The sequence below is a fragment of the Xiphophorus couchianus genome, chromosome 7, assembly GCF_001444195.1.
Source record: "Xiphophorus couchianus chromosome 7, X_couchianus-1.0, whole genome shotgun sequence".
Classification (NCBI taxonomy): Eukaryota; Metazoa; Chordata; class Actinopteri; order Cyprinodontiformes; family Poeciliidae; genus Xiphophorus; species Xiphophorus couchianus.
The window spans coordinates 20,484,272-20,501,124 of NC_040234.1; the positions used below are offsets into that span (position 1 = coordinate 20,484,272).

The following is a 16,853-nucleotide window of genomic DNA, read 5'->3' on the forward strand; positions in this document are numbered from 1 at the left end:
TTAGTGGAAATGATTGTAATTATATTGAAATGAGGGAGAGCTTGGTTGACCTGCTTTGAATTCCAGAGACCATTTAGCTGTCTCCTTAGCCAATCGTGGGCCATCACTATAGCAGCCTGCCCCTACATGTTTTCTCATGGGAGTCATATTGGTTTTTATTGATTTATTTTTGTTCACATTATGAGTTGTAGACTTACTGGAGTTCTTAAACACGTATCTTCCTTACCTGAATGCTATGTTCTCTTGTCTTTTCCATTTTGAGGAGGGACACCTAAGGAAAACTGACATTTGTGTCATGTCCTATTTATAATAGCAGTGCTTGTTATCAAATTTACTTGTTTAGTATGGTAGAATTGTACTGCTAAACAACACACAATAATTGCATGAAATTTATATCCAAACATTTTCATATTAATACACACTCTAATGAAACAACAATTTTGTTTGCAAACGAGTTTACCATTTTTTCAATAATTTTTAAATATTTTATTATCTTTTTTTTTTTTACACAATATTGGTAAATAATGGAATATATGTAAATGATAATCAGATCAAATGAAATTATAACTAATATAAACTGCAAAATGCAAATGTTATTTTATGGGAACAAACTGTTTTGTTACAAACTATTTTCTAAAATATATATTCTTAATGTGTATTTCTTTAAATCTTTCAATAAATTTCAATATGCAACTATCTCATCAGATAAATTGCTTTGACTTTGAATATATATATATATATTAAAGTAAAAAATAATTCAAGAATGAAATAAAGGAGAAGGATATGAAAAAGTGCCAAAGCATAAGTGGAAGGAACTGAAGCAGCCACTACTTTATCTTTTGTGTTTTGTTAACTTTCCAAATAGTTAAGGGTAAGTCTTGATCTAAAAGATTATTTGTCTTCATTTGCTGTCTAAAGAAAAAAAGAGAGGAAACTAAAACATTTACATTTGATGTAGAATTGCAAAGTGGCAGAAGTAATTTTCAAGGAAGAAGAGATTTAAATCCTGGGTTATTACTATTAAAATGCAAAAGCTGAATAAAGGATGGCTTCCATTTTAAGCTAATGATCCTTAGCTCACATCATTAACCATAGTCAACATTGTATAGGGAAAATATTATAAATGGATGGATGGTTAAAATGGCCTTTAACATCACTAGTGATGGGACTGAATGAAAGCAGTACAAGAAATCAAAGGAATTACACAGAAGTAGGAAGCTTTTGCATGGGGAATGACTCACATCCTCCAAATATGGGCTGAGAGATTCTTTCATTACTTAGGAAAACATTTTTTCAAATGAGGATACTTGCAAATGATGATTTTTATAACATGATGACTTCTTGCTCTTTTCCCTTTCTGTTACTTAACAAAGAAAAGTGATAAATAAAAATGACTTCAAAATCTGGTCATCATGCATCTTCTTATTTTGCTATCTTCATTGTAAGAAAGTTTTACCAAACCTCTGCTGCAAACAATCTTCTTTAGTTTATTGGTAATATAGATGCATCAACTCTTTATACAACCATTCAATTGTTCCTCAAAGTTACTTTACGCTGACCTTCAATTATTATCCTTTTTAGTCAGGGTTAATTGATAACAAGCTGAATGGAAAACGGAGGGAGAAAAGATATAATACAATACAAACAACAAAGTACACTGTAATACAAAAAGTGGTATTTATTTGCAAAGGTTTTCATTTAGGTTTTAACCCATTAAGTGTCATCATGACACTTGTGTCCACATTGACCCATTGACTAACATATAAGGGTTTTGGGGGTAACAGTTAATTTTTCAAATATGCTCTACAAAAAAATCAGTGCATAGATTAATTTTACAAAAATCATTTGGGGTTATGCTGTGCAAAAAAATAAAACTCAAAAAAATAAAAAAGGTGTCTCCATGAATAATGAACTGCAAATCGGCAGGGTTTCACTGTAAAAAGAAAGTAAATATAATTAGGAAATGTCCTATGTTTCAAGATAAATCTTGAAAATCTGAATAAATAATACAATAAGAGCTCTTAAAAGGCACACAAGCAATTATCATTCATTCATCATCAGCCATTGGGTAGTTCTGCCAATGCTAAAGCGAACTGTCAAATAAATTAATACATTTAAATTTACATTATTGTTCATACTAGATAAAGGCAATGTGTTTTGAACAATTTAAAGTAAGTTGTTTCATTCTGTTATAAAACGGTAAGTATATTGTTTCAGGGAGCAGGATTAATTCATTTCCACTTGGCACATTTATCACATTTGATTTTGACTTTAAAGTACACTTTAAAGAATTTAAAGTACACTGTTATTTCCATTTAAAGTAACAGGTGTCCTTTTAAGGGATGGAAATAATCCTTAACTGTGGGCACTTTGGCTTTTAAATAAATTAGATTATAGTTGCACAGTCATCAATTACTTGAAGGATATAACATTTATTTGCTGTTGTAAGTTAATGCATTATGCTGGCAAAAAGCTGATAAAGCATTCAACTATTTGTGAAAGCAAGAATATAATGAAGTGTTAAACAACAGTAAGCTGTTTTCAGACACTCAACATTTCTTGATTTACACATGTAGCTTGTAATGGCTTTAGGCAAAATGCCTAAATATGTGTCAAGAGTTGAATTTTTACAGTTCAAATATGTGTTCTCCATCCAATCAGATTGAGGTTGGGCTATTTTGAAGGGAAGAATTCACAAAAAAAAGTAATTGGATTCTAGATGTTCTAGAGACATGCACCAAAATACTATATTACTTCAACAAGTCTTGTATGTCTGTAACAATTTTGAAAGTCGGTTCTAAGTATTTCAATCAAGAGGGATACATACACATGCATGCCACACTTTTCATATTTTTACCGAAGCTCTCAAATCTGTATGAGCTTTGGTTATTTTGCAATACAAAGAATTGGCAAACATTTGAATCATTAGATGCATAAAGCTAATGAATTGAAGTGGAAATTGCAGCAATAAATGTGTTACATTGTTCAGACTTTTATTTGTAAGAAAAATAAAAGATTCATGCCCCCCTTCCCTCCCCCCAAACACACACTTTTCAGTGAAGCACCACAGTTTATGATTTATCAATTTAAATCCCATAAAAATATTTTGTAGCTGTAACATGTTGAAAACTTGAAAAGGTTATTTTGCTGGGCACTGTCCTTGCTTACGGTCTTATTTAATGGTCATCATGGCAGTCTCCAGTAAGAGCAGACGATTGTGACAGACTGAAATGATCCCAGGAGAGGAAAAGCTAACTGCCAGACCATCAGTCAGTCAAAAGTCTAACAGCGCTGCGGACAGAGGCTTCTTCAGCTCTACACACACGCTCTTAAAGGCTGTCTGGGGAAATTATGGATCAGACTGCAGTGTCAAATGGCTGTTGCTTCAGAAGTATGTGACCTCTCTGGCAGCAGTTAATGAGGTAGTCAGTGAGCTGAAAGAAGCAATATGCAGGAACTACAGAGAAGGCGCATCAAACAGACTCCTCTGTATGTCACAGTTTTCAAGCTGTCCAGCCAAGTTGTGGAAGAGTTGAAGGCATAATATATTTTTAGGACAACTCTTCAATGGAAAAATATTGGCAAAGTTAACCAGGGTTCAAACTGTGTGTGGCATACAGAATTGCAAGGAGGCGAGGATGCCCAGACGCAGTATTGGAATGTGTCCCACAGGCTTGCATCGCTCTGCCTGTCTAGACTGACTGATTCTGCTGCTTTTGCACACCCTGCCAAGGATGTGGGCTGTCCTTCGGTTTCGTCTTCTACCTGCTATCAAGCTGTACCTGCTTGGCTTTAAGGTCCTGCTGGATCAGCTACTAAACAAACCTTTAAAACTTCCAGGTTAGTTCATTTCGATTTCAGTTGTTACACCAAATATTAGACAAGTTGTTGGCTATTTGGCGATGTTTCGACTCCTAGCAGTAATGTAGAGTCCCTTTAGTTAACGAGAGGATGCATGTACATACAGCAGCTGCCCTGCGCATTCTAATTCAGTGAGTGAGCCGTTAACTTTATTTCGTCACGGAAATGACCGTGTTATGCTAAAGTAGCCATGCTAGCTAGGGCATATAAAAGGCTGAAAACACTGTTTTAAAATGTTTTCTTGGGTTGATTATGTTGCCGAATTTTCCGGGATGACCTATTAATTACACTAAGCATAAACATTTGCAATTCGAAGCGTTTTTATTTGTTCCAGGGGGATTTGAGATTAAATAGTAAATTTTTACCATGCAGTTTAGTTTAGAGAAATTGAAATCCTCTAGTCTATAAGCTCATGTTCATCAAAGAAAGCGCTTGACCACAATCACCTTTGGTCAATTTAATTTGCTCATATTTAATGTGTATCATGACATACGCTATTATTCCTGTCATTACAATATTATGCCATGGATTACGATATCAGGAAAATCTGCATCTAAACTCTCTTCTCTGCGATATTTCACACACCGTTAATGCAAAGAGAATTTTCACTCGTCAGATTTTGCTTGGTACACTGCTCTGGGTACCAAGCTACATTTTTACAGTTTGGCATTGATGAAATGATCTGGAGTTCATGGAGTTAAATTGAAAATTATTCCATATTAATGGATATCTGTCCCTTATTTGCCCCGTAGAGCTGCCTTGTGATATTGTTTATTGTGAGTTGACAATGCATCAATAAAATTAATTAAATTCATCTGTTTTAAATGCTAGCATATATATAGACCATAATTTAGTTATTTTATACCTGAAGTCTAAATGGATTTTGTAGACTGTCAACAGTGTAGGTTAGTTATATGGAATACTTACATGAAATTATATTCTCTCTGATATATGTATCCTCTTCTGACTCTGCCAGTGATGCCCAGACAAGATGGCAAGGTTGCCATAGTGACAGGAGGAGGCAGGGGAATCGGCTATGAGGTGGTCCGGCATTTGGCCAGATTGGGAGCACATGTTATCATAGGTACAGTATCAAGCACCACATCACTCAGAAGAAGATGCAAACACATACATACAAGGTATATCCCCAGAGTATAGGTTAAATTTCTTTGGTTGTAAAAGAGTTAAAAGTTTTAATAGAGTTTTATTATGTTTATAATAAGAGTGTTTTTTGTAATAGAGTTATAGTATTTAAAAAAAATACTACAGAAAATAAAAATTCTGAAATATAGCTAGTTTTCTATTCAGTTTCTATGCAGTTTTCTATCCAGTATTTTCATTGTCATATTGCTAGCTATATTATTTTTTTCTTTAGACACATGACCCCCAAAAGACCACATAACCTTACCACTTAAAGCACTGTTACATTGACACGTGACAGGAAGAAGCTGGAACCGAACCTTCAATCTTGTGATTGCATGACGACTACTCAACTCACTGAACCAGTTGCAATGGAGATAAAATAAAATAAAATCAAACAAATATCACAAATACTATTAAAACTAGTAACCTAAAACAAGCCACAGGTGAATTAGTGAACTCCTATGGCTTCAGGAGGGTCTACATAAAAGTGAAAATCGAAGGTGATTTTCACTGATCTGCCACCTGCTGGCTCGTCTTTTGGTTGCTTTAGTCGTTCCTATCTGCCCTCAGGTATCTCCCCAACCTGAGCCAGTTCAACTTATGACTCACAGCAAGATTGCTCCTAAAAGGGGAATCAGGAGCCATTCTCAATAGCTGTGCTGCACACAAGGAAAATATGAGAGTCTGAGAAATAGTTTTCTATTCAGTTTGATGTATTGTGTGATCTCTCATTCTGCATTACCTAGTTTAGGTGTCATTAGGTGCAATTTGTGTCTAAATTTAAATTAGCAATGTGGTGCAAAGTGGTTAAACTGGCCTCTTCACAGGCCCACATATGGATGCGATCAAAATTTGTATCTGTAGTTCAACATTTTAGTTTCCAAAAAAAAAAAAACTCCTACAAAGAAATACTGATTGCAGTAAAAATGCAAATCTCTATTTGTGTGCCATATGTAAGAACAGTGAATTTAGTTTCATTTCCTAAAACAAATAATAAATAATGAACCTTCCTGCAGAGGTTTGTAGCATTGTTGCTGTTTGGCAAACGTTTCTTAATCACAGAGACTACATTGATACACTGTAACAAGATCAGCAGTGTATCTGATCACTATGCTTAGTGAATAAGCATTCACTATTATGCTTAGACTGTACAGCAGAAAGTCAGAGTGTTTGCTAGAATTCTAGTTGTACAATAATGAGATTTGCCACGTAGAAGAGTGTGCTATGGATGAATAAATAAACCACACAAGAACTCAGTCAAGTGTCTATTCTGGCTTCAGACAATCCCTTGTGATTTTTAGACTAATCCCACATCTGATAACGGCGCACCTATCTCCATTGCAAATCCACCAACCGAATTCATGAAGTGTGAATATTTATGGTAAAGTGGATCCCGCTCCGATAATGGAGTGGATGCATATTTCAGGTAGAGTGTTAGCATAGTGCTTGTGTGAGGAGGAGGTGAGTTTGTTTTGAGCCTCTGCTCCGTCGTGATGGATATCAGGGTTGAAACTGCAGCAGAGTGCCTCGCTAAAATAAAATAACTCCTTGAACTTTTCCACATTTTGTCATGTTACACCCACACAACACTTGATCATAATTTTTTCTTTAATTTGGGGGATAAGATAAAATATTGATTTATGTTGATGAATAAATTAATGTGGGATTTCAAAAGGATACTGTTTAATCCAGAAACAATACACAGTTTACGTAATTAATTCACTTAAAAAAAATGAAGTTAGTAAATAGTTTGTTTGCTCCTTACTTATTTTTTGTTGACAAACATTTTAAAAGTCTGGTAGTGTTTTCCTTAAATCTCTGTGTATTAATAGAAAAATAAGTAAAAGCTAATTTACATAATCTTTAATACCCTATTTTGATTTCCATCCATTTTGGAAAATACCCAAATTTTTATATTTATTTTATATTTATTCAATTTATATATGGATTTTATATGACAGGACACCAACAAGATATCATGCAATTCTGTAACATAAGGAATTTATACATGGTTTTCAAATATATTAAATAAACATTTAATTGTTGAGTACTACTGGAAAGTGAACTTCCCTTTAGTCTTAAAACTTTTTGCAAGTTCTGACTTCTAGGATTTCCTTGTATTTCTTTTTACCGTTGTTTTTGGTAACTCGTGACGGACAGCATTGCAGTGGCGGGATGCTGCCACCACCATTTTACACTATTGTAATGGTGTGTTCAGGGAGCTGAGTGTTAATATTCATCCACAAAACAATGTGAATGTGCTTCAAAAATGTTCTGTTTTGGTCTCTGTGTTGACCGATTTGTTTATTATGCAATTTCTGAACAAAAATGGTTGCACAGAGGTTTATTGAGCAGCTTTGTCTGGAAATGGTTCAGTAGATTTTTTTTCTGTAGTGTAACGTCTGTCTATTAATATGCCATTTAAATGATTGTCAAAAAAAAAAAATTAAAGGACTGAAAGACTCCGACCTTCTGCTGTCTGCTACCTGTGTGTTTGTGTGACCCTTGTGCCATTTCATGAAGAGAAGCCGCATGCGTGAGCCTTGACTGAACCACAGTGCATCGGGGCAAATAATGCTGTGCCCTTGAAAAGCCAAGTGTAATAATCCAAGATTAGTGTGTCAAAGAGGAAATGTGAATGTGTGTGTTGCCTTGTAAAGGTTTAAGGGAAACTGTTAGTGTGCGTCTTTATACATGAGTTTGTTTGTCACTATGTATCAAATTCTTACATCAAATTAAATATTCAAATATTTTTATGGTGTCACATTTTGTTAAATGATCATTTCCTAAAGTTTGTATTGATGGGGGTTGTATTTGTTTGGCAGACTAACTCACGACGTTTTTCATACTTAGTTTTGTTTCTAATGTCTTTAGTTCTAAAATTAAGATGAATTGTATAGTAATTGCATTTTCTGCTGTATAGTCCAGCAAGAGACACCCATCTCACTCCTTTTTGTCTTTGTCTCTGCATCTTTTTACTCTGGGTTGCTTTGATGTTATTTTTTTGTTGAATTTAAGAGGTACATGTAAGACCTCTTAGTTAATCCAAAAATGTTCCACTTCCATTTCACATTAAGCTACATAGAGGATCAAAACTGATATAATTAAAAATAAAAACAGAAATATATATATCTGTGCTTTTACTTTTAACAATGCGAGTTTTTCATTAAGACACAGTCAGAGGCTGATAAAGTTCGTCCATAATTACTGAAATATGTATTTTTAGTTTCAAATATAAAATGCAAGATTTTTTGTCAACTACATAAAAAAATAGTAGCACTGTACATTTTTCAAATGAACTTTTTTTTATTGCAGGCTCATGATTTGGGGATTTTGGTGAGGTTCGGGTCACTTGTTACATTTTTGTTCCACTGTGAAATAAATTCAGCATAAATGTCATAGAAAATATGGAATTGTTCATTTGGTCATTGTCAGTTTAAATCTTTTTAAAATTTAATATATATAAAGATTGCCCTGCGACAGACTGGCGACCTGTCCAGGGTGTACCCCGCCTCCCGCCTGGAACGTAGCTGGAGATAGGCACCAGCAACCCTCCCGACCCCATTAGGGACAAAGGGTGCACAGAAAATGGATGGATGGATGGATGGATGGATATATAAAGACAAATTTAAAATAGTTAGACATTAATCCATCCACTTGTCATAAAAAACACACATTAAATAAACATTTTAGATTTGTTTGAAATTTGCAAAAGCACCCTATAATTTTCAATTTCTAATTTCACTCTTTTTAAAGATTCTTGTGAGTACATCGCCTTTATTAAAAACATTTTTGATCCATCTTTCTTGTAAAGTGGCTGAATGACTTCAAAAGCCAGATGTATCATTCAGATTCAGTGCTTTGGATTTATCTTATTTTTTAGGGTTGTACAATTCTGAAATTTGCATATGAACAGTGTTATTTTATCCCGTTTTTCTAAAGCTTTTTCCACTTGTGTTCTCCATTCACATCTTTTTAAGGACAGTGTGCACCATGCCAAGAAATGCCAGGTGTTTGACTAATAGCTCCTTGGAACCTACTAAATTGGTGCAAAAACACTATTTTATGCTTGTCAATCTGTGTTATCCGAGACATCTTTCAACTGAAGGAATATGAAGAGATGACATGCTTTAGCAAAATTTTGTCTAATCATCCTAATAATGGTCCATTTACATGAAAAGAGCTGTTTATTGGGCCCAGACTGTAAAGGAATTCACAGTGATATTATGCTTTGCCTTAAAACTCTGTATTAACATGTCTAACTTTTTAAAATCAATGTTGCAGTCTGTATCAAGATTTCAATAAGTTAAAAAAGATGTTTATAAAATCTTTAACAGGTAGATATTAACTCTGGGGAGCTTTCATCCAGTCTTCATTTAATTTGAAGGACCGGTCTCGGAAATATAGTTTTGTAAAATGAAGAAAAAGAAGACTAGCATAACAGAAGAGCTGCGTGTATTTCTCTTTTAAAAAGCCTTGAAGGCCTTGTCAGACATAATATTCATCTGTGTCTCTGTGTATCTCTATTTTAGGTGGAAGGGATGAGCAGAGGGGTCTTGCTGCCATCAAAAGGATTTATGAAGAGGACAAGGAAGCCAGAGGTAGCACTGTAAACACATTAGCATACACGCAAATACTTCTAGAAAAGCAGACTTAATTTAGCAATGAAATGTTTTGTGGAAAAGCTGAGTAAAGACTGTCTCAGCTTTGTTTTTAGAATCTAAGCACATAGATTCTTTACATGAACAGAAGCTTTAATTAATTTATTCTTAACGACTTGGAGTGCCCATGAAGACATACAAATACTGCAGGAGTACAAACAACACAAACACTACACTTTCAGTTGTTTTCTCGCTCCTGTTCTCTACATTCAAAACCCAGGCTGACCAACAGCTGTAAACCCAGAACCTGGCAACCATTCAAATTTGTGCTGCCATGTTGATGAATTTGAACACAGACATGGTTTTCCAGTGAAAGATGTGCTGCATCAAAGCAGAAAAAAAGAGGACATCGTGACAAAAGATAAATGAAAGACAACCGTTTCTAGAAAGGAGGCAGGAAAAGAAATGAAGCCACAGAGGAGGTGATGGAGATAAGAAGAGACAATTGATAGCTGAAATTTATCACTTCATCGACTAAAGCTTACAGGGTTCTGTTGAGAAATTAAATCGGCTGACCTTCAAAGCCATCAATTCCACCAGTGTCATGACAAGGATGTCATAACTTATTCCTTTCTCTGTTGAAGAGGCCTTGAGTTTGAACTACACTGTATTTCCATCACAATTGAAGTTATGCTTGACTTGAATTTCAAGTCAAACTATACTTAACTTGAATTTATTGGTAATTTTTAGTAGGCTTTATGTTATTTGCCCCTTTTAGATTAAGCAATAGTTCAAATACGTGTGATTTTTGGTTCTTTGAATTAGGAGCTGCACCAATCAGAATTTTGAAATAGATTTCCCATCTCTAGATTTCCAAGGTTGTGGATAATTTATCCAGTTTTCAAGGATAAACTTGAATTTAGCCAATTCAAGCTTATCCTTAATTATTGTTTACTGGCAAATTGTACATCTTTTCTATTTGTTGGTTTTTGTTTGCGAGTTTGGATCTTCCATAAGCAGCAACTTCTGTTTTTTTCAGTCAACACATTTTGTTTCACTACCTACCATTTGGGGGACCTATTAAATTGAGTGATCTTTGGGTGGTCAGCAAAATGCTTTTACTGACTTTTTCTCCCTCTGAAATTTCAATCTGAAAAAAGGAAGGTTTGAAATGAAAAGAACTGAAAAAATATCAGCCTGTCTAAAAACATGCAGCTGGATTAAAAGAGCACAACGACGCAACAAAGCAAAACTGAAATTTTTCTTGTTTGCACGTTTTTTATTTTGATAGCAGTTCTGATTTAAATTTAAGGCCAAAAACATGTTTAAAAAGCTCCTGGATTTGCTGATTACCACTGTGTTGCATCACCTGTCCTTGCAAATTACAGTCACATTTTTATAAAAATGTTGAATACCACGCATTTTGTTTATTTGGGTAGAGTAGTTCTCAATTGAGCATTGCCATTTATTGAGCACGACTTTGGCATGTGTGCTTTGGCCTTGTGGTGGAAGGCTGCAGAGGGCTGAGGGTGTCAGGTACTTAGACAGCAGGCATGTAGCCGGTGTCATTGAAGTCGATTTCCCTGGATGCGGCCATGGTAGAATTGATTACTTCTTTTGTAATTGGCAGACACTGAGACAGAAGGGACATGGGGGTGTCTACAGCCAGCTGCTTGTGCGCTGAATGCGAATGTGTTGATGGGGGTGTGTTCGGGTGTGTAGAGCGAGACAGTAATGGATTCTCATTAGTATGTGAGGCAACAGCCTTAAACATCTCTGTCCAAAAGGCCTTTGGCATCCTTCCCAGTTTATGCACATTTGTCTGCTGGGAGAAATTGGCGACAGTTTTTTAATAGACATGTGGGTTTCAGAGGTAGTTTCATCTGATTACTTCATGGTGTCACCAGTGGAAAGAAAATCCACTTCAACGCTGAATGTCTTTATATGTTCTAGTTCGTTCACGCATCATTTATCTTTTAGTCTCAAACTTGAAACTAGAAGTCGACATACAGCAAATAAGAAGACATCTTTTTTCTCACTGTCTGGAGATAAATCAGACCAAACCTCTCATTTATTACTGAACCAACAGCATTCTATTGTCCAAAAATATAACATGGCACAACTGCAAATCCACAAGTCCACAGGCTTGTGGGTCTGTCCAAGAGGCTTTCCAAGAGGGCCATGGTAACTCTGGAGGAGCTGCTGAGATCCACATCTGAAGGGGAAGAATCTGTTAACAGCACGTTTTTTTTAGTCATTCACCTTGTGGACCAAATGTTGAAGATATCCTAATTTTCTGTTGCCACAAGTTATTTATTGGACACAACAAACTTTTTTTTTTTTAAAAAAGGTGCTCTTGTGTGAAAATGAACAATGCATAACCATGTGCATTGTCCCAATGCATAACCATGTGCATTGTCCCAATGGTGAAACATTATGGTGGTAGCATCATGGTGTGTGGAGGGACAGAGAAGCTGGACAGAGTTGATGTGAAGTTGTAGATAAATACAGGGCAGTCTTAGAAGAAAATCTGGGAGAGGCTAATAAAATCCTGAGACCAGAGCAGAAGTTAACATTTTAGCAGGACAATAAATGTAAACATGCAGACAGAGCTATGATGGAATGGTTTAGGTCCAGGCATGCTTATCTGTTTGGGCAGCCTAGTCAAAGTCCAGACCTAGTTCCAATTGAGAATCTGTGTCAAAAACTAAAAATTTATATTCTCAAGTTGAAGTCTAAAGAAGCGGTTACATGTTTTACAATCATCTGAAGTCATCTTGGTGGTTTCCAGACAGCCAACAATTGCCTCTAAGAATAAGCTAAAGTACCTCTCTTATGGAAGTTGGTCCACATGGGAGGGCGAGCTCACATAGGTGTAGTGTTTTTATTTTTACAGCAAAAATGTACAAATGACAGGAGAGGATGGGCCCCATCTCAACTGCCAAGAAATGAAATGTCCACTGAGACTCCAAGATGGGATCAAAAATGATAAATCAGTGTAATGCTAACCTTATGTTACACTCAAAAAACAGCCCAACGCCACATAAGTTACTTTAAGACCATATTCAGGTACATTAGCAAAACAAAAATCAGGAAATTGATCTGATCTGAGCTTGAGTTGTTTTGTGAAGAAGGATATGAAAAAATAATATACGTATATATTCTGCATATCTCAAATATGCAGAAGTAAACACCAAATGCAATTACATTTAAACATTGTTCCAGAACAGGGGTCACTAACACAAAGCCTTTGGCCTCCAGGCTGCCCCTGAAGATCATATGAATTGCCTTTGGAGCTGTTCCAAGGATAGATAAATCATTAATTAATAATGTAATTAAAAAGAAATTTTGTGTATCACTCTGGTAGCCCTCTGCATTACTTGGTACCCATGAAGTAGTTCTCAGTTGCGAAAAGGTTTGTGACCCGGGTTCTTGAATGTAATGGTTCAAGGGAGCGGAATTGTGTAGAATAGATTTTTATTGGCCTATCACATAAAACCCCAGCAAAACACATTAAAGTTTGTGGTATGAAAGCGACAAAATGTATACATTTAAAAAAGTCAAGAGATATTAATGCTTTTCCAAAGCACATCAAGTAATGCTTTAAATATTTATTGTTTCATTCAGGGTAGGTTTCAGGTATTTTTCAAAGCAGAAGTATAACCTCTTTGCTCCATCTGGCATCCGTTTTCAGTGTATCGCCTGCTTTAAAAACAGCCTCTGTCCCCAGAAAACCTAAAAACAGTCCTACGGGTGTATGATAATGACGTTAGACCACAATTGAGTGCTAGTCCATGAAGTTAGGGCATTTTACCTTAAATTATGAACATGTACATAAACACACCGGCCGTTTCTGTATATTTGCTGCAGGCAATTCTGACTGTCCACTAACTTCAGTCACGGTGCATTGAAAGTAGCACAATGTGCCTCAAACCATAGACCTAAATTAAGAGCGTGAAGCAAGGCAAGCTGTGTAAGTGTGTGTGGTTAACATGCATTAAATTTCTTTCATCTTTCACCTAACTCCAAAATGGTCGGGTTTTTCTTTTTTGTTGTTGTTTTCGTCAAGCTCTGATGAAAAGGTGAAGAGAAAATATATGCGTGACTGATAAACGCTTCTTTTATTTTGATGTTTTTATGATTAAGAAAGGATATACATGTTTGAATTTGCAGCTGTCTTTACTCTGGTGGTTGCAGCATCACATGAATGGTACAGACTGGAGTTGACTGAACACCAGCCAGCCTCCTCTCCCTTACAGCAGCTGAATAAAGAACATCTGTGGAGGAGCTGACACTGGCATGCTGCCCAGAGCTAATATTCTTGGATTCCACTGTTTTATCGGACAGCTCAAAGTGAATCTATTTATATTGCTGTCTCCGAGAGCTTGTTCAGAGGTACATTCATTGTGCATTTTTTACTCTTGAATCAAGTGGTAGTTTTCAGATTTGTAATTAAATGACAAATCTTATTGCCTTCGTCCGGGTCAAACCGTGTTATTTTAAGGCCAAAAATCAATCACTAAATCAGGTCAGAGGATAAAGCGAAATCATCCCGTTCTCACAGGGATGTTTACCGACACCTTTAGTGAGTAATGCAGTGTCTCTGGTCTCTTGGCAGCCAGGGGAGGATTTTAATGTGTTTAACAGCAATGCATTTTAATATCAGATTTAGGTGTAATCCTGCTTAATCATATCTACTGTGGTCTGAGTCGGAAGGCTAGCATGTTAAAGCCAGATGGAAACGGGGATTTATGAGAAACTAGATGCACTCCTGTCATTTCTTTATTCTAACTACTCTGCTTTTTACAAATTATATCATTACCTCTTTCTGACCACGTGTTAATTTCTTGATTTTCAAAATAGGGGTGGTACTTTATGGTTTCTATGATAAAAATAGGTGTTCAGCAGAACTTGCTTTTTTAAATATGGTGGAAAGTCCTGTTTATCCAGGCTTGAAAACCGGGCTTGAATAATTTAGGAACAGATGAGAAATGGTTATATTTTTTAAGACTAAACTAGTCATTAGTGTTAAAAAATAACATGATTGCAACATTCTAAAAAATATCTTTCCACACTGGCGAACCTTGTGAGCACTTACCTAAATTTTTTGTATCTGTGTGTTCTTTCAAGTTCATCATTTCGTTGGATATCACTTTAAAGAGTGTTTATTCATTATTTTATTTGATTAAATGAATGGTACTTTCTCTACATAATTTATGCAATGTTGAAAATTGAAGCGACATATATTACTTTTTCTCTATCAAAACATCCGTCCTTTACATCTGAATTATTAAACCGAGACTAAAATATTGTTAGTTTTATGAGTTGCCCTTATTGTTTTTCTGTTTGATGTGGTACTGCTTTTGTGCTCTGATTTATGTACATATATTGTGTGCCAAATGAAAAAAAAAAGGTTAAACTTGGAACTGTTTTCTCTTCCATAAGTGACACAAAGAGCATCCGATTGGGATTCAAACCAAAGTTATTTTTGTTGCAGAGACGACATGAAAATATGATGGTAGACCAGGTCTTAGCTAAGGTTGAAAAACGCTGCCCTCCAAACAAAGCTGTTGGTTTGGCTTCATAAAAATTACTGAGGTTTTTTTTATTTTTTATTTGAAGTTCTGAAGATGAAAACATTGTTCATAAAACCTTCAGCTGCAAGATGAAATATATTTCTCAGCATAACTTCCAAAATGTTTTGTACTCTGGGTGTATTTAACATCCAACAAATCAAAAATTTGATCTTTTTCAGTTTTTCTTGATCACTTAACACATCATACAATGTAACTGAGCTGGAAGCTGTTACAGTGGGAAGAAATTTCAAAAGTTACCTACTTCCAGTCTAAGCAAGGTTTTCTAAAGAGATACTATTTGCATTTTGTTCAGGCTCTTAGATCGCAAGAGATCAAGACTTTTAGTAGATAGCAGGAAGGCTTATCAGAGTTCAGTAAACATGCTCAGTTTTATCCTTTGGGCTTTCCATCTCTTTCCCAGAGCATTGCTCTACATTCTACAGAATGTACAGATGGAGAATGCCGTTTTTGCTATGCAAACAGTGTGCAGATTGATGTGGTCAATTTGTCTTTGTTTTAAAATAATAGTAAATCTTTTATTAGTTCTCTTGTTATACCTCTGATTGTTGAATTTGAGTTGTTTTGGTATCAGGGAAACGCTTTATAAGAACTCGAGATCAGAATCGGTCACAAAATTCCAATCGGTTTCTCTGCGCTGATTGGTTTATTCAGCTCAAGTCTGTTTAGCTTGACAACATATCTGCTGACTTCTTAAATTTAGGAATTGTTTTCTGGGGGAAGTAAAAAAAAATCTCTGAGCTTAAAAAAAATTTACCTGAAGACTGTCTTATGGCAGATTTTGTTTGCTAGTTGTTTAACTTGCTCCCCCGGCAGCTTTTCTGTCATTCAGTCAAATAAAGATGGGTCAGTTTTTACTGCTATTGGTTGTTAATTTTAAAGCTGTGCTTTACACATTACAGTTACACAGTTACTGTGTAACTGTTTCAGTGTGTGACCATGTCATTGTCAATTAAGATAACCTTGGCTGTTTCATTAAATCATATAGTTATGAACCTGTTCAAATCTCTGATCTCTGGACTAGATGTAATGAAATATGGTATACTATGGCCGCTTATCAAATTAAGACGACTCTGAGCAACCATAGATTTTATTTAATTGAACAACAGATTTCTTTACAATAGACTGAAAAGGATATAGACATTTTCTTTCAACCTCTATTGTATCTGTCCACAGGTGGACAGAAGCATGTGAATGAAGGCAGATCATGGAATAAATACTTCTTTCTTTACACTTTATACTATACTATACGATACTATAAAACTATTGTATTTTTCCTAAAGTTCATGATGTGCTGACAATATCATTCAAACACATGATTAATTATGCATTCACAGAGACATATAGAAATTTCCCTATTTTCTGGAAAGGCAAATGAATCCCCAAAAGGAATCAAATACGTGCTCAAAGCCATTCAAACACAAACACTCTCATTTTTCATTATGTTCTTTGTACGCCCTTTCAATCTCTCTGTCTCACACGTAAAGTCAGAAAGAGGTGAATGGCAAGGCCTGGAGATAAGTCTGCTATCAGATCTTGATCATGGACAGCCGCACTCTGCAGCCTTTTTTTTATCAGTCCCATCAAATCTCCTCTCCTCTGTTTCCCTCTTAGTCCTCTTTCTGTCTTTGTCCATTATAAGTGAACCTCTTCA

At 35.5% G+C, this 16,853-nt stretch overlaps 1 protein-coding gene across 3 annotated transcripts in view; it reads left to right on the plus strand.

Moving 5' to 3' along the window:
• The window catches only part of LOC114148261 (dehydrogenase/reductase SDR family member on chromosome X-like), a 41,086-nt gene that overhangs the window by 12,144 nt on the left and 12,089 nt on the right, over positions 1 to 16,853 (plus strand). For 2 of the 3 annotated variants that reach the window (XM_028023410.1, XM_028023411.1), the window contains exons 2-4: positions 3,621 to 3,840; positions 4,838 to 4,945; positions 9,537 to 9,605. In XM_028023410.1, the coding sequence (XP_027879211.1) occupies positions 3,735 to 3,840; positions 4,838 to 4,945; positions 9,537 to 9,605 (283 nt within the window). In that variant the 5' untranslated portion in view covers positions 3,621 to 3,734. The remainder of the gene's footprint in view (positions 1 to 3,620; positions 3,841 to 4,837; positions 4,946 to 9,536; positions 9,606 to 16,853) is intronic. The other variant, XM_028023412.1, reaches the window with a different exon arrangement.